At 45.3% G+C, this 27,709-nt stretch overlaps 1 protein-coding gene across 1 annotated transcript in view; it reads left to right on the forward strand.

The window, feature by feature from the left end:
* The first annotated feature begins 1,322 nt into the window (after nucleotides 1–1,322).
* The window catches only part of garem2 (GRB2 associated regulator of MAPK1 subtype 2), a 63,498-nt gene continuing 37,111 nt past the window's right edge, over nucleotides 1,323–27,709 (forward strand). The window contains exon 1 of the mRNA XM_036976454.2: nucleotides 1,323–1,651. Coding sequence (XP_036832349.2) covers nucleotides 1,537–1,651 — 115 coding nt within the window. The 5' untranslated portion in view covers nucleotides 1,323–1,536. The remainder of the gene's footprint in view (nucleotides 1,652–27,709) is intronic.

Genomic DNA, 27,709 nt, shown 5'->3' on the forward strand with positions numbered 1-27,709 from the left:
AGGGGGTGGTCCGCCCAGGTCTTACCTAGTGTGCCTAGACAGTGAATATACTACGGGTATATGTATGCCCGCGGGCCTCTTGCCTAAGCACTCCCAAGGTGCCTTCCCCTTCCCCCCTGGGAACAAATGAAACAGAATATTAAACAGTTTCACAAACAAACTAAGAAACAAAGTACATCAAATAAGCTCTACTTGAGCAACAAACTCACAGAACATACCAACTCTCAGCAATGAACTCCCAGCAAAATCAACCTCTAGCAAAATCAATCGCTCTGCAATGACCTCCCAGCAAATCTCACTCTCCTGAACAGAACACTGGCTTTTATATAGCTTCAGAATGAATGTGTAACTGGAGACAGCTGTGTCTTGACGAGGGGGCGGGGTCAGCTCTCCAATTAGCCCTGGAGTCGACCAATCAGCTGATTGAGGGATTTCAGGAAGCCATTTCCTGAAATAAACACATGCAAATACACAAACTACAACACATAATCTGGGGATCGTAACAATGGGGTATTGTGTGTAGATTGATGAGGGGAAAATAATATTGAATCCATTTTAGAATAAGGCTGTAACGTACCAAAATGTGGAACAAATCAAGGGGGGTCTGAATACTTTCTGACTGCACTGTACATAAAATGTCTCAAGACATGGCATTAGTGTCTTGACAGGCTGTCTCTGGAAATCTCTTCAAGAGGTGTTTTGAGGCATGTCTTGAATGGAAGTATCTTGAGATGTCTCCATTGCAAGTCTCAAGACAAAGGTGATGGCTGGGTAATTTACTTTGTGATTGGCTGGAGTGAAATCAACATGACTTCTCTGTAGTGAAGTACAACTATATAGAAACAGGTCTGCAGTAGAACTCAGAAACGAATTACCTATATAAACCCTGGATTCACAGTAATATTGGCCATTGAGAGGCTTTGAAGCCACCGGTTGGACATAGTAGGAGCAGTCCTCCATGGGAATGAATGGAATTCTACAGTTTTTCAATAAAATGTTTCAAGGAGAAAATTACATGTTTTTAACTATTTTTGTTGTAATAGGCACAGTACAATTAGCAATCGTAAAAAATTATACTTGAAGGAAAATGTCATTTTTGTTTAGCTCAAATACTGTATAATTTAAAAGTGTTCATTAAGGTGTGTAATAGAAACCAACATTGATATTTAGATTCCATTAGAGTCATTCACCGCTGCACAGGTTTCAGCCCGCTTCCTCGCGCGGCAGTTGGTTTGAGCCTGTCAATTCTCCCGGCGGAGCTCATTTAGTAAACAACCGGCCTGGAGAATCCGCTGGAGTCAATGATTGGCTGTTCGAGGGGAGGGAGTGACGCTTAGAGAGAGATGGGAGGAGGAGTAGATGTCCGCAAGAAGAACAGGAACAGAGCTCGCTAGTTCCCCCGCCCACACCTTCCGTGCACTTTCTCTCAAATCAACTTTCTCTCGCTCTCCAAAAAATGGTGAGACTGAGCGAAGAGCTGCACCATCCCGGACCTCTCCCGGTGTGGGGTGTGATGACGTAGTGCCAGTATGAGATATGATGGAGAAGCTTTGGACCAGCCTGTCGGAGGTGTCTTGGAGCTCCGTGTCGGTTCCGTTAGATGCTGTGGTCAGTAAGGTCCGCTTGCCCTGTCTGGTCCGCCTGGCGCCTGGTAAGACCTTCGAGGACACACCTCACTGACTCCTCTATCCATCCTTCTCTTAGCCTACTACACCATCTTCTCTATCTTAACACAATATTCCTTCCTAAACACTAAACTGGCTCTATAACAGTATTATCCGCGTGGAGAATAATAATGATTGATTGAATTAGGAGAGTTTGGAACGGGAACTGGACACTAAAGAAGCAGCACTGGACACAAATAGTTTATAGACATGTAAACGTTTGGGCAGGTCTACTGGTATGTAGACTACTCGGTCTGTAATAAAGATGACTTGTTGCAGCAGCTTCAATTTAACCCCTCACGGTAGCAAGTCTGTTATTTAACAGTATGGCCAAACCACCACAAAGTGTCTGTTGTGTCACTAAAGTCCTGCTCTGCTTTTCATATGTAAATTTTGTAATCTGCCGGTGAGTGTTCTGAATACTAACGAGCAGCGCAAGGAAACCGAATGCCAGGTTTGAGGCATTTTACACTGGACAAAAAGCGTGCCCCCACCCCCCCTATGATGACACCCCCCTAGGTTTACATTGACCTGACTACACCCCCCTAGGTACCATAGATCTGACACCCCCCCCCCCCTAGGTTTACATAGATCTGACAACAACCCCCCCTAGGTTTACATAGATCTGACTACACCTTCCTAGGTTTAAATAGATCTGACTACACCCCCCTAGGTACCATAGATCTGACAATACCCCCTAGGTTTAAATAGATCTGACTACACCCACCTAGGTACCATAGATCTGACTACACCCCCCTAGGTTTACATAGATCTGACAACACCCCCCTAGGTTTAAATAGATCTGACTACACCCCCCTAGGTTTACATATATCTGACAACACCCCACTAGGTTTACATAGATCTGACTACAACTCCTAGGTTTAAATAGATCTGACTACACCCCCCTAGGTACCATAGAGCTGACAATACCCCCCTAGGTTTCAATAGATCTGACTACACCAACCTAGGTTTACATAGATCTGACAACACCCCCCTAGGTTTACATAGATCTGACCACACACCCCTAGGTTTACATAGATCTGACAACACCCCCCTAGGTTCACATAGATCTGACAACACCCCCTACGTTCACATAGATCTGACAACACCCCCCTAGGTTTAAATAGATCTGACAACACCCCCCTAGGTTTACATAGATCTGACTACACCCCCCTAGTTTTACATTTATCTGACTACACCCCCCTAGGTACCATAGATCTTACTACACCCCCCTAGGTACCATAGATCTGACAATACCCCCCTAGGTTTAAATAGATCTGACTACACCCCCCTAGGTTTACATATATCTGACAACACCCCCCTAGGTTTACATAGATCTGACCACACCCACCTAGGTACCATAGATCTGACTACACCCCCCTTGGTACCATAGATCTGACTACACCTCCTAGGTTTAAATAGATCTGACTACACCCCCCTAGGTTTACATAGATCTGACTACAACCCCCTAGGTTTACATAGATCTGACAACACCTCTCTAGGTTTACATAGATCAGACTACACCCCCCTAGGTTTACATAGAACTGACTACACCCTCCTAGGTACCATATAAATGACTACACCCCTCTAGGTTTACACAGATCTGACTACACCCCCCTAGGTTTACATAGATCTGACAACCCTCCTCTAGGTTTACATAGATCTGACCACACACCCCTAGGTTTACATAGATCTGACAACACCCCCCTAGGTTTACATAGATCTGACTACAACCCCCTAGTTTTAAAGAGATCTGACTACACCCCCTAGGTTTACATAGATCTGACTACATCCGCCTAGGTTTACATAGATCTGACAAAACCCCCAAGGTTTACATAGATCTGACTACACCCACTAGGTTTACATAGATCTGACAACACCCCCCTAGGTTTACATAGATCTGACTACACCCTCCTATGTACCATAGATATGATTACACCCCCTAGGTTTACGTAGATCTGACTAAACCCCCCTAGGTTTACATAGATCTGACAACACCCCCCCTAGGTACCATAGATCTGACAATACCCCCCTAGGTTTAAATAGATCTGACTACACCCACCTAGGTACCATAGATCTGACTACACCCCCCTAGGTTTACATAGATGTGACAACACCCCCCTAGGTTTACATAGATCTGACCACACCCACCTAGGTACCATAGATCTGACTACACCCCCCTAGGTTTACATAGATCTTACAACACCCCCCTAGGTATACATAGATCTGACCACACCCACCTAGGTACCATAGATCTGACTACACCCCCCTAGGTTTACATAATTCTGACTACACCCCCCTCGGTTTACATTTATCTGACTACACCCCCCTAGGTACCATAGATCTTACTACACCCCCCTAGGTACCATAGATCTGACAATACCCCCCTAGGTTTAAATAGATCTGACTACACCCCCCTAGGTTTACATATATCTGACAACACCCCCCTAGGTTTACATAGATCTGACTACAACTCCTAGGTTTAAATAGATCTGACTACACCAACCTAGGTACCATAGATCTGATTACACCCCCCTTGGTACCATAGATCTGACTACACCTCCTAGGTTTACATAGATCTGACTACACCCCCCCTAGGTTTACATAGATCTGACAACACCCCCCTAGGTTTACATAGATCTGACCACACACCCCTAGGTTTACATAGATCTGACAACACCCCCCTAGGTTCACATAGATCTGACAACACCCCCTAGGTTTACATAGATCTGACAACACCCCCCTAGGTTTACATAGATCTGACAACACCCCTCTAGGTTTACATAGATCTGACTACACCCCCCTAGGTTCACATAGATCTGACAACACCCCCTAGGTTTACATAGATCTGACAACATCCCCCTGGGTTTACATAGATCTGACAACACCCCCCTAGGTTTACATAGATCTGACTACACCCCCCTAGGTTTACATAGATCTGACTACACCCCCCTAGGTTTACATTTATCTGACTACACCCCCCTAGGTACCATAGATCTTACTACAACCCCCTAAGTACCATAGATCTGACAATACCCCCCTAGGTTTACATAGATCTGACTACACCCCCCTAGGTACCATAGATCTGACAATACCCCCCTAGGTTTAAATAGATCTGACTACACCCACCTAGGTACCATAGATCTGACTACACCCCCCTTGGTACCATAGATCTGACTACACCTCCTAGGTTTACATAGATCTGACTACACCCCCCTAGGTTTACATAGATCTGACAACACCCCCCTAGGTTTACATAGATCTGACCACACACCCCTAGGTTTACATAGATCTGACTACAACCCCCTAGGTTTACATAGATCTGACTACACCCCCCTAGTTTTAAAGAGATCTGACTACACCCCCTAGGTTTACATAGATCTGACTACATCCACCTAGGTTTACATAGATCTGACAACACCCCCCTAGGTTTACATAGATCTGACTACACCCACTAGGTTTACATAGATCTGACAACACCCCCCTAGGTTTACATAGATCTGACTACACCCCCTAGGTTTACATAGATCTGACAACACCCCCCTAGGTTTACATAGATCTGACCACAACCACCTAGGTACCATAGATCTGACTACACCCCCCTAGGTTTACATAGATCTGAAAACACCCCTCTAGGTTTACATACCTAAGACTACACCCCCCTAGGTTTACATAGAACTGACTACACCCTCCTAGGTACCATAGATATGACTACACCCCTCTAGGTTTACATAGATCTGACTACACCCCCCTAGGTTTACATAGATCTGACTACACCCCCCTCGGTTTACATTTATCTGACTACACCCCCCTAGGTACCATATATCTTACTACACCCCCCTAGGTACCATAGATCTGACAATACCCCCCTAGGTTTACATAGATCTGACCACACCAACCTAGGTACCATAGATCTGACTACACCCCCCTAGGTTTACATAGATCTTACAACACCCCCCTATGTATACATAGATCTGACCACACCCCCCTAGGTTTACATAGATCTGACAAACCCCCTAGGTTTACCTAGATCTGACAACACCCCCCTAGGTTTAGATAGATCTGACTACACCCCCCTAGGTTCACATAGATCTGACAACACCCCCTAGGTTTACATAGATCTGACAACACCCCCCTAGGTTTACATAGAGCTGACAACACCCCCCTAGGTTTACATAGATCTGACTACACCCCCCTAGGTTTACATAGATCTGACTACACCCCCCTCGGTTTACATTTATCTGACTACACCCCCCTAGGTACCATAGATCTGACTACAACTCCTAGGTTTAAATAGATCTGACTACACCCCCCTAGGTACCATAGAGCTGACAATACCCCCCTAGGTTTAAATAGATCTGACTACACCAACCTAGGTACCATAGATCTGACTACACCCCCCTTGGTACCATAGATCTGACTACACCTCCTAGGTTTACATAGATCTGACTACACCCCCCCTAGGTTTACATAGATCTGACAACACCCCCCTAGGTTTACATAGATCTGACCACACACCCCTAGGTTTACATAGATCTGACAACACCCCCCTAGGTTCACATAGATCTGACAACATCCCCTAGGTTTACATAGATCTGACAACACCCCCTAGGTTTACATAGATCTGACAACACCCCCCTAGGTTTACATAGATCTGACAACACCCCCCTAGGTTTACATAGATCTGACTACACCCCCCTAGGTTTACATAGATCTGACTACACCCCCCTAGGTACCATAGATCTGACAATACCCCCCTAGGTTTAAATAGATCTGACTACACCCCCCTAGGTTTACATATATCTGACAACACCCCCCTAGGTTTACATAGATCTGACCACACCCACCTAGGTACCATAGATCTGACTACACCCCCCTTGGTACCATAGATCTGACTACACCTCCTAGGTTTAAATAGATCTGACTACACCCCCCTAGGTTTACATAGATATGACAACACCCCCCTAGGTTTACATAGATCTGACTACACCCTCCTAGGTTTACATAGATCTGACAACAACTCTCTAGGTTTACATAGATCAGACTACACCCCCCTAGGTTTACATAGAACTGACTACACCCTCCTAGGTACCATATAAATGACTACACCCCTCTAGGTTTACATAGATCTGACAACCCTCCCCTAGGTTTACATAGATCTGACCACACACCCCTAGGTTTACATAGATCTGACAACACCCCCCTAGGTTTACATAGATCTGACTACAACCCCCTAGGTTTACATGGACCTGACTACACCCCCCTAGTTTTAAAGAGATCTGACTACACCCCCTAGGTTTACATAGATCTGACTACATCCGCCTAGGTTTACATAGATCTGACAAAACCCCCCAGGTTTACATAGATCTGACTACACCCACTAGGTTTACATAGATCTGACTACACCCATTAGGTTTACATAGATCTGACAACACCCCCCTAGGTTTACATAGATCTGACAACACCTCTCTAGGTTTACATAGATCAGACTACACCCCCCTAGGCTTACATAGAACTGACTACACCCTCCTAGGTACCATATAAATGACTACACCCCTCTAGGTTTACACAGATCTGACTACACCCCCCTAGGTTTACATAGATCTGACAACCCTCCCCTAGGTTTACATAGATCTGATCACACACCCCTAGGTTTACATAGATCTGACAACACCCCCCTAGGTTTACATAGATCTGACTACAACCCCCTAGGTTTACATAGACCTGACTACACCCCCCTAGTTTTAAAGAGATCTGACTACACCCCCTAGGTTTACATAGATATGATTACACCCCCTAGGTTTACATAGATCTGACTAAACCCCCCTAGGTTTACATAGATCTGACAACACCCCCCTAGGTTTACATAGATCTGACTACAACCCCCTAGGTTTACATAGATCTGACAACACCCCCCTAGGTTCACATAGATCTGACAACATCCCCTAGGTTTACATAGATCTGACAACACCCCCTAGGTTTACATAGATCTGACAACACCCCCCTAGGTTTACATAGATCTGACTACACCCCCCTAGGTTTACATAGATCTGACTACACCCCCCTAGGTACCATAGATCTGACAATACCCCCCTAGGTTTAAATAGATCTGACTACACCCCCCTAGGTTTACATATATCTGACAACACCCCCCTAGGTTTACATAGATCTGACCACACCCACCTAGGTACCATAGATCTGACTACACCCCCCTTGGTACCATAGATCTGACTACACCTCCTAGGTTTAAATAGATCTGACTACACCCCCCTAGGTTTACATAGATATGACAACACCCCCCTAGGTTTACATAGATCTGACTACACCCTCCTAGGTTTACATAGATCTGACAACAACTCTCTAGGTTTACATAGATCAGACTACACCCCCCTAGGTTTACATAGAACTGACTACACCCTCCTAGGTACCATATAAATGACTACACCCCTCTAGGTTTACATAGATCTGACAACCCTCCCCTAGGTTTACATAGATCTGACCACACACCCCTAGGTTTACATAGATCTGACAACACCCCCCTAGGTTTACATAGATCTGACTACAACCCCCTAGGTTTACATGGACCTGACTACACCCCCCTAGTTTTAAAGAGATCTGACTACACCCCCTAGGTTTACATAGATCTGACTACATCCGCCTAGGTTTACATAGATCTGACAAAACCCCCCAGATTTACATAGATCTGACTACACCCACTAGGTTTACATAGATCTGACTACACCCATTAGGTTTACATAGATCTGACAACACCCCCCTAGGTTTACATAGATCTGACAACACCTCTCTAGGTTTACATAGATCAGACTACACCCCCCTAGGTTTACATAGAACTGACTACACCCTCCTAGGTACCATATAAATGACTACACCCCTCTAGGTTTACACAGATCTGACTACACCCCCCTAGGTTTACATAGATCTGACAACCCTCCCCTAGGTTTACATAGATCTGATCACACCCCCCTAGGTTTACATAGATCTGACTACAACCCCCTAGGTTTACATAGACCTGACTACACCCCCCTAGTTTTAAAGAGATCTGACTAAACCCCCCTAGGTTTACATAGATCTGACAACACCCCCCTAGGTTTACATAGATCTGACTACAACCTCCTAGGTTTACATAGATCTGACAACACCCCCCTAGGTACCATAGATCTGACTACAACCCCCTAGGTTTACATAGATCTGACAACACCCCCCTAGGTTTACATAGATCTGACAACACCCCCTAGGTTTACATAGATCTGACAACACCCCCCTAGGTTTACATAGATCTGACTACATCCCCCTAGGTTTACATATATCTGACTACACACCCCTAGGTACAATAGATCTGACTACACCCCCCTAGGTTCACATAGATCTGACAACACCCCCCTAGGTTTACATAGAACTGACTACACCCTCCTAGGTACCATATAAATGACTACACCCCTCTAGGTTTACACAGATCTGACTACACCCCCCTAGGTTTACATAGATCTGACAACCCTCCCCTAGGTTTACATAGATCTGACCACACACCCTTAGGTTTACATAGATCTGACAACACCCCCCTAGGTTTACATAGATCTGACTACAACCCCATAGGTTTACATAGACCTGACTACACCCCCTAGTTTTAAAGAGATCTGACTACACCCCCTAGGTTTACATAGATCTGACTACATCCGCCTAGGTTTACATAGATCTGACAAAACCCCCCAGGTTTACATAGATCTGACTACAACCCCCTAGGTTTACATAGATCTGACTACACCCCCCTAGGTTTACATAGATCTGACTACACCCCCCTCGGTTTACATTTATCTGACTACACCCCCCTAGGTACCATAGATCTTACTACACCCCCCTAGGTACCATAGATCTGACAATACCCCCCTAGGTTTAAATAGATCTGACTACACCCCTCTAGGTTTACATATATCTGACAACACCCCCCTAGGTTTACATAGATCTGACTACACCTCCTAGGTTTACATAGATCTGACTACACCCCCCCTAGGTTTACATAGATCTGACAACACCCCCCTAGGTTTACATAGATCTGACCACACACCCCTAGGTTTACATAGATCTGACAACACCCCCCTAGGTTCACATAGATCTGACAACACCCCCTAGGTTTACATAGATCTGACAACACCCCCCTAGGTTTACATAGATCTGACTACACCCCGCTAGGTTCACATAGATCTGACAACACCCCCTAGGTTTACATAGATCTGACAACATCCCCCTGGGTTTACATAGATCTGACAACACCCCCCTAGGTTTACATAGATCTGACTACACCCCCCTAGGTTTACATAGATCTGACTACACCCCCTAGGTTTACATTTATCTGACTACACCCCCCTAGGTACCATAGATCTTACTACAACCCCCTAAGTACCATAGATCTGACAATACCCCCCTAGGTTTAAATAGATCTGACTACACCCACCTAGGTACCATAGATCTGACTACACCCCCCTTGGTACCATAGATCTGACTACACCTCCTAGGTTTACATAGATCTGACTACACCCCCCTAGGTTTACATAGATCTGACAACACCCCCCTAGGTTTACATAGATCTGACCACACACCCCTAGGTTTACATAGATCTGACTACAACCCCCTAGGTTTACATAGATCTGACTACACCCCCCTAGTTTTAAAGAGATCTGACTACACCCCCTAGGTTTACATAGATCTGACTACATCCAACTAGGTTTACATAGATCTGACAACACCCCCCTAGGTTTACATAGATCTGACTACACCCACTAGGTTTACATAGATCTGACAACACCCCCCTAGGTTTACATAGATCTGACTACACCCCCTAGGTTTACATAGATCTGACAACACCCCCCTAGGTTTACATAGATCTGACCACAACCACCTAGGTACCATAGATCTGACTAGACCCCCCTAGGTTTACATAGATCTGAAAACACCCCTCTAGGTTTACATACCTAAGACTACACCCCCCTAGGTTTACATAGAACTGACTACACCCTCCTAGGTACCATAGATATGACTACACCCCTCTAGGTTTACATAGATCTGACTACACCCCCCTAGGTTTACATAGATCTGACTACACCCCCTCGGTTTACATTTATCTGACTACACCCCCCTAGGTACCATATATCTTACTACACCCCCCTAGGTACCATAGATCTGACAATACCCCCCTAGGTTTACATAGATCTGACCACACCAACCTAGGTACCATAGATCTGACTACACCCCCCTAGGTTTACATAGATCTTACAACACCCCCCTAGGTATACATAGATCTGACCACACCCCCCTAGGTTTACATAGATCTGACAACACCCCCTAGGTTTACCTAGATCTGACAACACCCCCCTAGGTTTAGATAGATCTGACTACACCCCCCTAGGTTCACATAGATCTGACAACACCCCCTAGGTTTACATAGATCTGACAACACCCCCCTAGGTTTACATAGATCTGACAACACCCCCCTAGGTTTACATAGATCTGACTACACCCCCCTAGGTTTACATTTATCTGACTACACCCCCCTAGGTACCATAGATCTTACTACACCCCCCTAGGTACCATAGATCTGACAATACCCCCCTAGGTTTAAATAGATCTGACTACACCCCCCTAGGTTTACATATATCTGACAACACCCCCCTAGGTTTACATAGATCTGACTACACCTCCTAGGTTTACATAGATCTGACTACACCCCCCCTAGGTTTACATAGATCTGACAACACCCCCCTAGGTTTACATAGATCTGACCACACACCCCTAGGTTTACATAGATCTGACAACACCCCCCTAGGTTCACATAGATCTGACAACACCCCCTAGGTTTACATAGATCTGACAACACCCCCCTAGGTTTACATATATCTGACAACACCCCCCTAGGTTTACATAGATCTGACTACACCTCCTAGGTTTACATAGATCTGACTACACCCCCCCTAGGTTTACATAGATCTGACAACACCCCCCTAGGTTTACATAGATCTGACCACACACCCCTAGGTTTACATAGATCTGACAACACCCCCCTAGGTTCACATAGATCTGACAACACCCCCTAGGTTTACATAGATCTGACAACACCCCCCTAGGTTTACATAGATCTGACAACACCCCCCTAGGTTTACATAGATCTGACCACACACCCCTAGGTTTACATAGATCTGACAACACCCCCCTAGGTTCACATAGATCTGACAACACCCCCTAGGTTTACATAGATCTGACAACATCCCCCTGGGTTTACATAGATCTGACAACACCCCCCTAGGTTTACATAGATCTGACTACACCCCCCTAGGTTTACATAGATCTGACTACACCCCCTAGGTTTACATTTATCTGACTACACCCCCCTAGGTACCATAGATCTTACTACAACCCCCTAAGTACCATAGATCTGACAATACCCCCCTAGGTTTACATAGATCTGACTACACCCCCCTAGGTACCATAGATCTGACAATACCCCCCTAGGTTTAAATAGATCTGACTACACCCACCTAGGTACCATAGATCTGACTACACCCCCCTTGGTACCATAGATCTGACTACACCTCCTAGGTTTACATAGATCTGACTACACCCCCCTAGGTTTACATAGATCTGACAACACCCCCCTAGGTTTACATAGATCTGACCACACACCCCTAGGTTTACATAGATCTGACTACAACCCCCTAGGTTTACATAGATCTGACTACACCCCCCTAGTTTTAAAGAGATCTGACTACACCCCCTAGGTTTACATAGATCTGACTACATCCACCTAGGTTTACATAGATCTGACAACACCCCCCTAGGTTTACATAGATCTGACTACACCCACTAGGTTTACATAGATCTGACAACACCCCCCTAGGTTTACATAGATCTGACTACACCCCCTAGGTTTACATAGATCTGACAACACCCCCCTAGGTTTACATAGATCTGACCACAACCACCTAGGTACCATAGATCTGACTACACCCCCCTAGGTTTACATAGATCTGAAAACACCCCTCTAGGTTTACATACCTAAGACCACACCCCCCTAGGTTTACATAGAACTGACTACACCCTCCTAGGTACCATAGATATGACTACACCCCTCTAGGTTTACATAGATCTGACTACACCCCCCTAGGTTTACATAGATCTGACTACACCCCCTCGGTTTACATTTATCTGACTACACCCCCCTAGGTACCATATATCTTACTACACCCCCCTAGGTACCATAGATCTGACAATACCCCCCTAGGTTTACATAGATCTGACCACACCAACCTAGGTACCATAGATCTGACTACACCCCCCTAGGTTTACATAGATCTTACAACACCCCCCTAGGTATACATAGATCTGACCACACCCCCCTAGGTTTACATAGATCTGACAACACCCCCTAGGTTTACCTAGATCTGACAACACCCCCCTAGGTTTAGATAGATCTGACTACACCCCCCTAGGTTCACATAGATCTGACAACACCCCCTAGGTTTACATAGATCTGACAACACCCCCCTAGGTTTACATAGATCTGACAACACCCCCCTAGGTTTACATAGATCTGACTACACCCCCCTAGGTTTACATAGATCTGACTACACCCCCCTCGGTTTACATTTATCTGACTACACCCCCCTAGGTACCATAGATCTGACTACAACTCCTAGGTTTAAATAGATCTGACTACACCCCCCTAGGTACCATAGAGCTGACAATACCCCCCTAGGTTTAAATAGATCTGACTACACCAACCTAGGTACCATAGATCTGACTACACCCCCCTTGGTACCATAGATCTGACTACACCTCCTAGGTTTACATAGATCTGACTACACCCCCCCTAGGTTTACATAGATCTGACAACACCCCCCTAGGTTTACATAGATCTGACTACACCAACTAGGTTTACATAGATCTGACAACACCCCCCTAGGTTTACATAGATCTGACTACACCCCCTAGGTTTACATAGATCTGACAACACCCCCCTAGGTTTACATAGATCTGACCACAACCACCTAGGTACCATAGATCTGACTACACCCCCCTAGGTTTACATAGATCTGAAAACACCCCTCTAGGTTTACATACCTAAGACCACACCCCCCTAGGTTTACATAGAACTGACTACACCCTCCTAGGTACCATAGATATGACTACACCCCTCTAGGTTTACATAGATCTGACTACACCCCCCTAGGTTTACATAGATCTGACTACACCCCCTCGGTTTACATTTATCTGACTACACCCCCCTAGGTACCATATATCTTACTACACCCCCCTAGGTACCATAGATCTGACAATACCCCCCTAGGTTTACATAGATCTGACCACACCAACCTAGGTACCATAGATCTGACTACACCCCCCTAGGTTTACATAGATCTTACAACACCCCCCTAGGTATACATAGATCTGACCACACCCCCCTAGGTTTACATAGATCTGACAACACCCCCTAGGTTTACCTAGATCTGACAACACCCCCCTAGGTTTAGATAGATCTGACTACACCCCCCTAGGTTCACATAGATCTGACAACACCCCCTAGGTTTACATAGATCTGACAACACCCCCCTAGGTTTACATAGATCTGACAACACCCCCCAAGGTTTACATAGATCTGACTACACCCCCCTAGGTTTACATAGATCTGACTACACCCCCCTCGGTTTACATTTATCTGACTACACCCCCCTAGGTACCATAGATCTGACTACAACTCCTAGGTTTAAATAGATCTGACTACACCCCCCTAGGTACCATAGAGCTGACAATACCCCCCTAGGTTTAAATAGATCTGACTACACCAACCTAGGTACCATAGATCTGACTACACCCCCCCTTGGTACCATAGATCTGACTACACCTCCTAGGTTTACATAGATCTGACTACACCCCCCCTAGGTTTACATAGATCTGACAACACCCCCCTAGGTTTACATAGATCTGACCACACACCCCTAGGTTTACATAGATCTGACAACACCCCCCTAGGTTCACATAGATCTGAAAACATCCCCTAGGTTTACATAGATCTGACAACACCCCCTAGGTTTACATAGATCTGACAACACCCCCCTAGGTTTACATAGATCTGACAACACCCCCCTAGGTTTACATAGATCTGACTACACCCCCCTAGGTTTACATAGATCTGACTACACCCCCCTAGGTACCATAGATCTGACAATACCCCCCTAGGTTTAAATAGATCTGACTACACCCCCCTAGGTTTACATAGATCTGACCACACCCACCTAGGTACCATAGATCTGACTACACCCCCCTTGGTACCATAGATCTGACTACACCTCCTAGGTTTAAATAGATCTGACTACACCCCCCTAGGTTTACATAGATATGACAACACCCCCCTAGGTTTACATAGATCTGACTACACCCTCCTAGGTTTACATAGATCTGACAACAACTCTCTAGGTTTACATAGATCAGACTACACCCCCCTAGGTTTACATAGAACTGACTACACCCTCCTAGGTACCATATAAATGACTACACCCCTCGAGGTTTACATAGATCTGACAACCCTCCCCTAGGTTTACATAGATCTGACCACACACCCCTAGGTTTACATGGATCTGACAACACCCCCCTAGGTTTACATAGATCTGACTACAACCCCCTAGGTTTACATGGACCTGACTACACCCCCCTAGTTTTAAAGAGATCTGACTACACCCCCTAGGTTTACATAGATCTGACTACATCCGCCTAGGTTTACATGGATCTGACAAAACCCCCCAGGTTTACATAGATCTGACTACACCCACTAGGTTTACATAGATCTGACTACACCCATTAGGTTTACATAGATCTGACAACACCCCCCCTAGGTTTAAATAGATCTGACTACACCCCCCTAGGTACCATAGAGCTGACAATACCCCCCTAGGTTTAAATACATCTGACTACACCAACCTAGGTACCATAGATCTGACTACACCCCCCTTGGTACCATAGATCTGACTACACCTCCTAGGTTTACATAGATCTGACTACACCCCCCCTAGGTTTACATAGATCTGACAACACCCCCCTAGGTTTACATAGATCTGACCACACACCCCTAGGTTTACATAGATCTGACAACACCCCCCTAGGTTCACATAGATCTGAAAACATCCCCTAGGTTTACATAGATCTGACAACACCCCCTAGGTTTACATAGATCTGACAACACCCCCCTAGGTTTACATAGATCTGACAACACCCCCCTAGGTTTACATAGATCTGACTACACCCCCCTAGGTTTACATAGATCTGACTACACCCCCCTAGGTACCATAGATCTGACAATACCCCCCTAGGTTTAAATAGATCTGACTACACCCCCCTAGGTTTACATATATCTGACAACGACCCCCTAGGTTTACATAGAACTGACTACACCCTCCTAGGTACCATTTAAATGACTACACCCCTCGAGGTTTACATAGATCTGACAACCCTCCCCTAGGTTTACATAGATCTGACCACACACCCCTAGGTTTACATGGATCTGACAACACCCCCCTAGGTTTACATAGATCTGACTACAACCCCCTAGGTTTACATGGACCTGACTACACCCCCCTAGTTTTAAAGAGATCTGACTACACCCCCTAGGTTTACATAGATCTGACTACATCCGCCTAGGTTTACATGGATCTGACAAAACCCCCCAGGTTTACATAGATCTGACTACACCCACTAGGTTTACATAGATCTGACTACACCCATTAGGTTTACATAGATCTGACAACACCCCCCTAGGTTTACATAGATCTGACAACACCTCTCTAGGTTTACATAGATCAGACTACACCCCCCTAGGTTTACATAGAACTGACTACACCCTACTAGGTACCATATAAATGACTACACCCCTCTAGGTTTACACAGATCTGACTACACCCCCCTAGGTTTACATAGATCTGACAACCCTCCCCTAGGTTTACATAGATCTGATCACACACCCCTAGGTTTACATAGATCTGACAACACCCCCCTAGGTTTACATAGATCTGACTACAACCCCCTAGGTTTACATAGACCTGACTACACCCCCCTAGTTTTAAAGAGATCTGACTACACCCCCTAGGTTTACATAGATATGATTACACCCCCTAGGTTTACATAGATCTGACTAAACCCTCCTAGGTTTACATAGATCTGACAACACCCCCCTAGGTTTACATAGATCTGACTACAACCTCCTAGGTTTACATAGATCTGACAACACCCCCCTAGGTACCATAGATCTGACTACAACCCCCTAGGTTTACATAGATCTGACAACACCCCCCTAGGTTTACATAGATCTGACTACACCCCCCTAGGTACCATAGATCTGACAATACCCCCCTAGGTTTAAATAGATCTGACTACACCCCCCTAGGTTTACATATATCTGACAACGACCCCCTAGGTTTACATAGATCTGACCACACCCACCTAGGTACCATAGATCTGACTACACCCCCCTTGGTACCATAGATCTGACTACACCTCCTAGGTTTAAATAGATCTGACTACACCCCCCTAGGTTTACATAGATATGACAACACCCCCCTAGGTTTACATAGATCTGACTACACCCTCCTAGGTTTACATAGATCTGACAACAACTCTCTAGGTTTACATAGATCAGACTACACCCCCCTAGGTTTACATAGAACTGACTACACCCTCCTAGGTACCATATAAATGACTACACCCCTCGAGGTTTACATAGATCTGACAACCCTCCCCTAGGTTTACATAGATCTGACCACACACCCCTAGGTTTACATGGATCTGACAACACCCCCCTAGGTTTACATAGATCTGACTACAACCCCCTAGGTTTACATGGACCTGACTACACCCCCCTAGTTTTAAAGAGATCTGACTACACCCCCTAGGTTTACATAGATCTGACTACATCCGCCTAGGTTTACATGGATCTGACAAAACCCCCCAGGTTTACATAGATCTGACTACACCCACTAGGTTTACATAGATCTGACTACACCCATTAGGTTTACATAGATCTGACAACACCCCCCTAGGTTTACATAGATCTGACAACACCTCTCTAGGTTTACATAGATCAGACTACACCCCCCTAGGTTTACATAGAACTGACTACACCCTCCTAGGTACCATATAAATGACTACACCCCTCTAGGTTTACACAGATCTGACTACACCCCCCTAGGTTTACATAGATCTGACAACCCTCCCCTAGGTTTACATAGATCTGATCACACACCCCTAGGTTTACATAGATCTGACAACACCCCCCTAGGTTTACATAGATCTGACTACAACCCCCTAGGTTTACATAGACCTGACTACACCCCCCTAGTTTTAAAGAGATCTGACTACACCCCCTAGGTTTACATAGATATGATTACACCCCCTAGGTTTACATAGATCTGACTAAACCCCCCTAGGTTTACATAGATCTGACAACACCCCCCTAGGTTTACATAGATCTGACTACAACCTCCTAGGTTTACATAGATCTGACAACACCCCCCTAGGTACCATAGATCTGACTACAACCCCCTAGGTTTACATAGATCTGACAACACCCCCCTAGGTTTACATAGATCTGACCACACCCACCTAGGTACCATAGATCTGACTACACCCCCCTTGGTACCATAGATCTGACTACACCTCCTAGGTTTAAATAGATCTGACTACACCCCCCTAGGTTTACATAGATATGACAACACCCCCCTAGGTTTACATAGATCTGACCACACCCTCCTAGGTTTACATAGATCTGACAACAACTCTCTAGGTTTACATAGATCAGACTACACCCCCCTAGGTTTACATAGAACTGACTACACCCTCCTAGGTACCATATAAATGACTACACCCCTCGAGGTTTACATAGATCTGACAACCCTCCCCTAGGTTTACATAGATCTGACCACACACCCCTAGGTTTACATGGATCTGACAACACCCCCCTAGGTTTACATAGATCTGACTACAACCCCCTAGGTTTACATGGACCTGACTACACCCCCTAGTTTTAAAGAGATCTGACTACACCCCCTAGGTTTACATAGATCTGACTACATCCGCCTAGGTTTACATGGATCTGACAAAACCCCCCAGGTTTACATAGATCTGACTACACCCACTAGGTTTACATAGATCTGACTACACCCATTAGGTTTACATAGATCTGACAACACCCCCCTAGGTTTACATAGATCTGACAACACCTCTCTAGGTTTACATAGATCAGACTACACCCCCCTAGGTTTACATAGAACTGACTACACCCTCCTAGGTACCATATAAATGACTACACCCCTCTAGGTTTACACAGATCTGACTACACCCCCCTAGGTTTACATAGATCTGACAACCCTCCCCTAGGTTTACATAGATCTGATCACACACCCCTAGGTTTACATAGATCTGACAACACCCCCCTAGGTTTACATAGATCTGACTACAACCCCCTAGGTTTACATAGACCTGACTACACCCCCCTAGTTTTAAAGAGATCTGACTACACCCCCTAGGTTTACATAGATATGATTACACCCCCTAGGTTTACATAGATCTGACTAAACCCCCCTAGGTTTACATAGATCTGACAACACCCCCCTAGGTTTACATAGATCTGACTACAACCTCCTAGGTTTACATAGATCTGACAACACCCCCCTAGGTACCATAGATCTGACTACAACCCCCTAGGTTTACATAGATCTGACAACACCCCCCTAGGTTTACATAGATCTGACCACACCCACCTAGGTACCATAGATCTGACTACACCCCCCTTGGTACCATAGATCTGACTACACCTCCTAGGTTTAAATAGATCTGACTACACCCCCCTAGGTTTACATAGATATGACAACACCCCCCTAGGTTTACATAGATCTGACCACACCCTCCTAGGTTTACATAGATCTGACAACAACTCTCTAGGTTTACATAGATCAGACTACACCCCCCTAGGTTTACATAGAACTGACTACACCCTCCTAGGTACCATATAAATGACTACACCCCTCGAGGTTTACATAGATCTGACAACCCTCCCCTAGGTTTACATAGATCTGACCACACACCCCTAGGTTTACATGGATCTGACAACACCCCCCTAGGTTTACATAGATCTGACTACAACCCCCTAGGTTTACATGGACCTGACTACACCCCCTAGTTTTAAAGAGATCTGACTACACCCCCTAGGTTTACATAGATCTGACTACATCCGCCTAGGTTTACATGGATCTGACAAAACCCCCCAGGTTTACATAGATCTGACTACACCCACTAGGTTTACATAGATCTGACTACACCCATTAGGTTTACATAGATCTGACAACACCCCCCTAGGTTTACATAGATCTGACAACACCTCTCTAGGTTTACATAGATCAGACTACACCCCCCTAGGTTTACATAGAACTGACTACACCCTCCTAGGTACCATATAAATGACTACACCCCTCTAGGTTTACACAGATCTGACTACACCCCCCTAGGTTTACATAGATCTGACAACCCTCCCCTAGGTTTACATAGATCTGATCACACACCCCTAGGTTTACATAGATCTGACAACACCCCCCTAGGTTTACATAGATCTGACTACAACCCCCTAGGTTTACATAGACCTGACTACACCCCCCTAGTTTTAAAGAGATCTGACTACACCCCCTAGGTTTACATAGATATGATTACACCCCCTAGGTTTACATAGATCTGACTAAACCCCCCTAGGTTTACATAGATCTGACAACACCCCCCTAGGTTTACATAGATCTGACTACAACCTCCTAGGTTTACATAGATCTGACAACACCCCCCTAGGTACCATAGATCTGACTACAACCCCCTAGGTTTACATAGATCTGACAACACCCCCCTAGGTTTACATAGATCTGACAACACCCCCCTAGGTTTACATAGATCTGACAACACCCCCCTAGGTTTACATAGATCTGACTACATCCCCCTAGGTTTACATATATCTGACTACACACCCCTAGGTACAATAGATCTGACTACACCCCCCTAGGTTCACATAGATCTGACAACACCCCCCTAGGTTTACATAGAACTGACTACACCCTCCTAGGTACCATATAAATGACTACACCCCTCTAGGTTTACACAGATCTGACTACACCCCCCTAGGTTTACATAGATCTGACAACCCTCCCCTAGGTTTACATAGATCTGACCACACACCCTTAGGTTTACATAGATCTGACAACACCCCCTAGGTTTACATAGATCTGACTACAACCCCATAGGTTTACATAGACCTGACTACACCCCCTAGTTTTAAAGAGATCTGACTACACCCCCTAGGTTTACATATATCTGACTACATCCGCCTAGGTTTACATAGATCTGACAAAACCCCCCAGGATTACATAGATCTGACAACACCCCCCTAGGTTTACATAGATCTGACAACACCTCTCTAGGTTTACATAGATCAGACTACACCCCCCTAGGTTTACATAGAACTGACTACACCCTCCTAGGTACCATATAAATGACTACACCCCTCTAGGTTTACACAGATCTGACTACACCCCCCTAGGTTTACATAGATCTGACAACCCTCCCCTAGGTTTACATAGATCTGATCACACACCCCTAGGTTTACATAGATCTGACAACACCCCCCTAGGTTTACATAGATCTGACTACAACCCCCTAGGTTTACATAGACCTGACTACACCCCCCTAGTTTTAAAGAGATCTGACTACACCCCCTAGGTTTACATAGATATGATTACACCCCCTAGGTTTACATAGATCTGACTAAACCCCCCTAGGTTTACATAGATCTGACAACACCCCCCTAGGTTTACATAGATCTGACTACAACCTCCTAGGTTTACATAGATCTGACAACACCCCCCTAGGTACCATAGATCTGACTACAACCCCCTAGGTTTACATAGATCTGACAACACCCCCCTAGGTTTACATAGATCTGACAACACCCCCCTAGGTTTACATAGATCTGACAACACCCCCCTAGGTTTACATAGATCTGACTACATCCCCCTAGGTTTACATATATCTGACTACACACCCCTAGGTACAATAGATCTGACTACACCCCCCTAGGTTCACATAGATCTGACAACACCCCCCTAGGTTTACATAGAACTGACTACACCCTCCTAGGTACCATATAAATGACTACACCCCTCTAGATTTACACAGATCTGACTACACCCCCCTAGGTTTACATAGATCTGACAACCCTCCCCTAGGTTTACATAGATCTGACCACACACCCTTAGGTTTACATAGATCTGACTACACCCCCCTAGGTTTACATAGATCTGACTACAACCCCATAGGTTTACATAGACCTGACTACACCCCCTAGTTTTAAAGAGATCTGACAACACCCCTAGGTTTACATATATCTGACTACATCCGCCTAGGTTTACATAGATCTGACAAAACCCCCCAGGTTTACATAGATCTGACTACAACCCCCTAGGTTTACATAGATCTGACTACACCCTCCTATGTACCATAGATATGATTACACCCCTAGGTTTACATAGATCTGACTAAACCCCCCCTAGGTTTACATAGATCTGACAACACCCCCATAGGTTTACATAGATCTGACTACACCCTCCTAGCTTTACATAGATCTGACAACACCCCCCTAGGTACCATAGATCTGACTACAACCCCCTAGGTTTACATAGATCTGACAACACCCCCCTAGGTTTACATAGATCTGACAACACCCCCCTAGGTTTACATAGATCTGACAACACCCCCCTAGGTTTACATAGATCTGACTACACACCCCTAGGTACAATAGATCTTACTACACCCCCCTAGGTTCACATAGATCTGACAACACCCCCCTAGGTTTAAATATATCTGACTACACCCCCCTAGGTTTACATATATCTGACAACACCCCCCCAGGTTTACATAGATCTGACCACACCCACCTAGGTACCATAGATCTGACTACACACCCCTAGGTTTACATAGATCTGACAACACCCCCCTAGGTTTACATAGATCTGACTACAACCCCCTAGGTTTACATAGACCTGACTACACCCCCCTAGTTTTAAAGAGATCTGACTACACCCCCTAGGTTTACATAGATCTGACTACAGCCGCCTAGGTTTACATAGATCTGACAAAACCTCCCAGGTTTACATAGATCTGACTACACCCCCCTAGGTTTACATAGATCTGACTACACCCTCCTATGTACCATAGATATGATTACACCCCCTAGGTTTACATAGATCTGACTACACCCCCCTAGGTTTACATAGATCTGACAACACCCCCCTAGGTACCATAGATCTGACTACAACCCTCTAGGTTTACATAGATCTGACAACACCCCCCTAAGTTTACATAGATCTGACAACACCCCCCTAGGTTTAAATAGATCTGACAACACCCCCCTAGGTTTACATAGATCTGACTACATCCCCCTAGGTTTACATAGATCTGACTACACACCCCTAGGTACAATAGATCTGACTACACCCCCCTAGGTTCACATAGATCTGACAACACCCCCCTAGGTTTAAATATATCCGACTACACCCCCCTAGGTTTACATATATCTGACAACACCCCCCTAGGTTTACATAGATCTGACTACACCCCCCTAGTTTTAAAGAGATCTGACTACACCCCCTAGGTTTGCATAGATCTGACAACACCCCCCTAGGTTTACATAGATCTGACTACACCTCAAGGTTTACATAGATCTGACAACACCCCCCTAGGTTTACATAGATCTGACTACACCCCCCTAGTTTTAAAGAGATCTGACTACACCCCCTAGGTTTGCATAGATCTGACTACACCCCCTAGGTTTTCATAGATCTGACTACACCCCCCTAGGTTTACATGGATCTCACCACACTCACCTAGGTACCATAGATCTGACAACACCCCCCTAGGTACCATAGATCTGACAACACCCCCCTAGGTACCATAGATCTGACTACACCCCCCTATGTTTACATATATCTGACAACACCCCCTATGTTTACATAGATCTAAGAGCACCCCCCTAGGTTTACATAGAACTGACTACACCCTCCTAGGTACCATATAAATGACTACACCCCTCTAGGTTTACATAGATCTGACAACACCCCCCAGGTTTATATAGATCTGACCACACACCCATAGGTTTACATAGATCTGACAACACCCCCCTAGTTTGCATAGATCTGACTACAACCCCCTAGGTTTACATAGACCTGACAACACCCCCCTAGTTTTAAAGAGATCTGACTACACCCCCTAGGTTTACATAGATCTGACTACATCCGCCTAGGTTTACATAGATCTGACAAAACCCCCCAGGTTTACATAGATCTGACTACACCCACTACGTTTATATAGATCTGACAACACCCCCCTAGGTTTACATAGATCTGACTACACCCTCCTAGGTACCATAGATATGAGTACACCCCCCTAGGTTTACATAGATCTGACTACACCCCCCTAGGTTTACATAGATCTGACAACACCCCCCTAGGTTTACATAGATCTGACTACATCCCCCTAGGTTTACATAGATCTGACAACACCCCCCTAGGTTTACATAGATCTGACAACACCCCTCTAGGTGTACATAGATCTGACTACACCCCCTATGTTTACATAGATCTGACAACACCCCTCTAGGTTTACATAGATCTGACTACCCCCCCTAGGTTTTCATAGATCTGACTACACCCCCTAGGTTTACATAGATCTGACTACATCCCCCTAGGTTTACATAGATCTGACAACACCCCCTAGGTTTACATAGATCTGACAACACCCCCCCCCCTAGGTTTACATAGATCTGACTACATCCCCCTAGGTTTACATAGGTCTGACTACAACCCCCTAGGTACAATAGATCTGACTACACCCCCCTAGGTTCACATAGATCTGACAACACCCCCCTAGGTTTAAATATATCTGACTACACCCCCCTAGGTTTACATAGGTCTGACTACACCCCCCTAGGTACAATAGATCTGACTACACCCCCCTAGGTTCACATAGATCTGACAACACCCCCCTAGGTTTACATAGATCTGACTACATCCCCCTAGGTTTACATAGATCTGACAACACCCCCTAGGTTTACATAGATCTGACAACACCGCCCCCCCTAGGTTTACATAGATCTGACTACATCCCCCTAGGTTTACATAGGTCTGACTACACCCCCCTAGGTACAATAGATCTGACTACACCCCCTAGGTTTACATATATCTGACCACACCCACCTAGGTACCATAGATCTGACTACACCCCCCTTGCTACCATAGATCTGATAACACCTCCTAGGTTTAAATAGATCTGACTACACCCCCCTAGGTTTACATAGATCTGACTACATCCCCCTAGGTTTACATAGATCTGACTACACCGCCCTAGGTACCATAGATCTGACTACACCCCCCTAGGTTCACATAGATCTGACAACACCCCCCATGTTAACATAGATCTGACTACACCCTCCTAGGTACCATAGATCTGACTATACCCCCCTAGGTTTACATATATCTGACTACACCCCCCTAAGTACCATAGATCTGACTACACCCCCCTTGGTTTACATAGATCTGACAACACCCCCCTAGGTACCATAGATCTGACTACACCCCCCTAGGTTTACATAGATCTGACTACACCCCCCTAGGTTTACATAGATCTGACAACACCCCCTATGTTTACATAGATCTGACTACACCCCCCTAGGTTTACATATATCTGACTACACCCCCCTAGGTTTACATAGATCTGACAACACCCCCCATGTTAACATAGATCTGACTACACCCTCCTAGGTACCATAGATATGACTACACCCCCCTAGGTTTACATAGATCTGCCTACACACCCCTATGTACCATAGATCTGACTACACCCCCCTAGGTTTACATAGATCTGACAACACCCCCTAAGTTTACATAGATCTGACTACACCCTCCTAGGTACCATAGATATGACTACACCCCCCTAGGTTTACATAGATCTGACTACACACCCCTATGTAACATAGATATGACTACACCCCCCAAGGTTTACATAGATCTGACTACACCCCCCTAGGTTTACATAGATCTGACAACACCCCCCTAGGTTTACATAGATCTGACGACACCCCCCTAGGTTTACATAGATCTGACAACACCCCCCTAGGTGTACATAGATCTGACTACACCCTCCTAGGTTTACATAGATCTGACTACACCCCCCTAGGTTTACATAGATCTGACAACACCCCCCTAGGTTTACATAGATCTGACGACACCCCCCTAGGTTTACATAGATCTGACTACAACCCCCTAGGTTTACATAGATCTGACTACACCCCCCTAGGTACAATAGATCTGACTACACCCCCCTAGGTTCACAAAGATCTGACAACACCCCCCTTGGTTTAAATATATCTGACTACACCCCCGTAGGTTTACATAGATCTGACAACACCCCCCTAGGTTTACATAGATCTGACCACACCCACCTAGGTACCATAGATCTGACTACACCCCCCTTGGTACCATATATCTGACTACACCTCCTAGGTTTAAATAGATCTGACTACACCCCCCTAAGTTTACATAGATCTGACTACATCCCCCTAGGTTTACATAGATCTGACCACACCCACCTAGGTACCATAGATCTGACTACACCCCCCTTGGTACCATAGATCTGACTACACCTCCTAGGTTTAAATAGATCTGACTACACCCCCCTAGGTTTACATAGATCTGACTACACCCCCCTAGGTTCACATAGATCTGACAACACCCCCTAGGTTTACATAGATCTGACAACACCCCCCTAGGTTTACATAGATCGGACAACACCCCCCTAGGTTTACATAGATCTGACCACACCCACCTAGGTACCATAGATCTGACTACACCCCCCTTGGTACCATAGATCTGACTACACCTCAAGGTTTACATAGATCTGACAACACCCCCCTTGGTTTACATAGATCTGACTACAACCCCCTAGGTTTACATAGACCTGACTACACCCCCCTAGTTTTAAAGAGATCTGACTACACCCCCTATGTTTACATAGATCTGACAACACCCCTCTAGGTTTACATAGATCTGACTACCCCCCCTAGGTTTTCATAGATCTGACTACACCCCCTAGGTTTACATAGATCTTACTACATCCACCTAGGTTTACATAGATCTGACAACACCCCCTAGGTTTACATAGATCTGACAACACCCCCCCCCCCCCTAGGTTTACATAGATCTGACTACATCCCCCTAGGTTTACATAGATCTGACTACACCCCCTGGGTACAATAGATCTGACTACACCCCCCTAGGTTCACATAGATCTGACAACAACCCCCTATGTTTACATAGATCTGACAACACCCCCCTAGGTTTACATATATCTGACCACACTCACCTAGGTACAATAGATCTGACTACACCCCCCTTGCTACCATAGATCTGACAACACCTCCTAGGTTTAAATAGATCTGACTACACCCCCCTAGGTTTACATTGATCTGACAACACCCCCTAAGTTTACATAGATCTGACAACACCCCCCCCCCCTATGTTAACATAGATCTGACTACACCCTCCTAGGTACCATAGATCTGACTATACCCCCCTAGGTTTACATATATCTGACTACACCCCCCTAAGTACCATAGATCTGACTACACCCCCCTTGGTTTACATAGATCTGACAACACCCCCCTAGGTACCATAGATTTGACTACACCCCCCTAGGTTTACATAGATCTGACTACACCCCCCTAGGTTTACATAGATCTGACAACACCCCCTATGTTTACATAGATCTGACTACACCCCCCTAGGTTTACATAGATCTGACCACACCCACCTAGGTACCATAGATCTGACAACACCCCCCTAGGTTTACATAGATCTGACAACACCCCCCTAGGTTTACATAGATCAGACTACACCCCCCTAGGTTTA

This window comes from Oncorhynchus mykiss, chromosome 4, assembly GCF_057628025.1.
Source record: "Oncorhynchus mykiss isolate SJ-2025 chromosome 4, ASM5762802v1, whole genome shotgun sequence".
Classification (NCBI taxonomy): domain Eukaryota; kingdom Metazoa; phylum Chordata; class Actinopteri; order Salmoniformes; family Salmonidae; genus Oncorhynchus; species Oncorhynchus mykiss.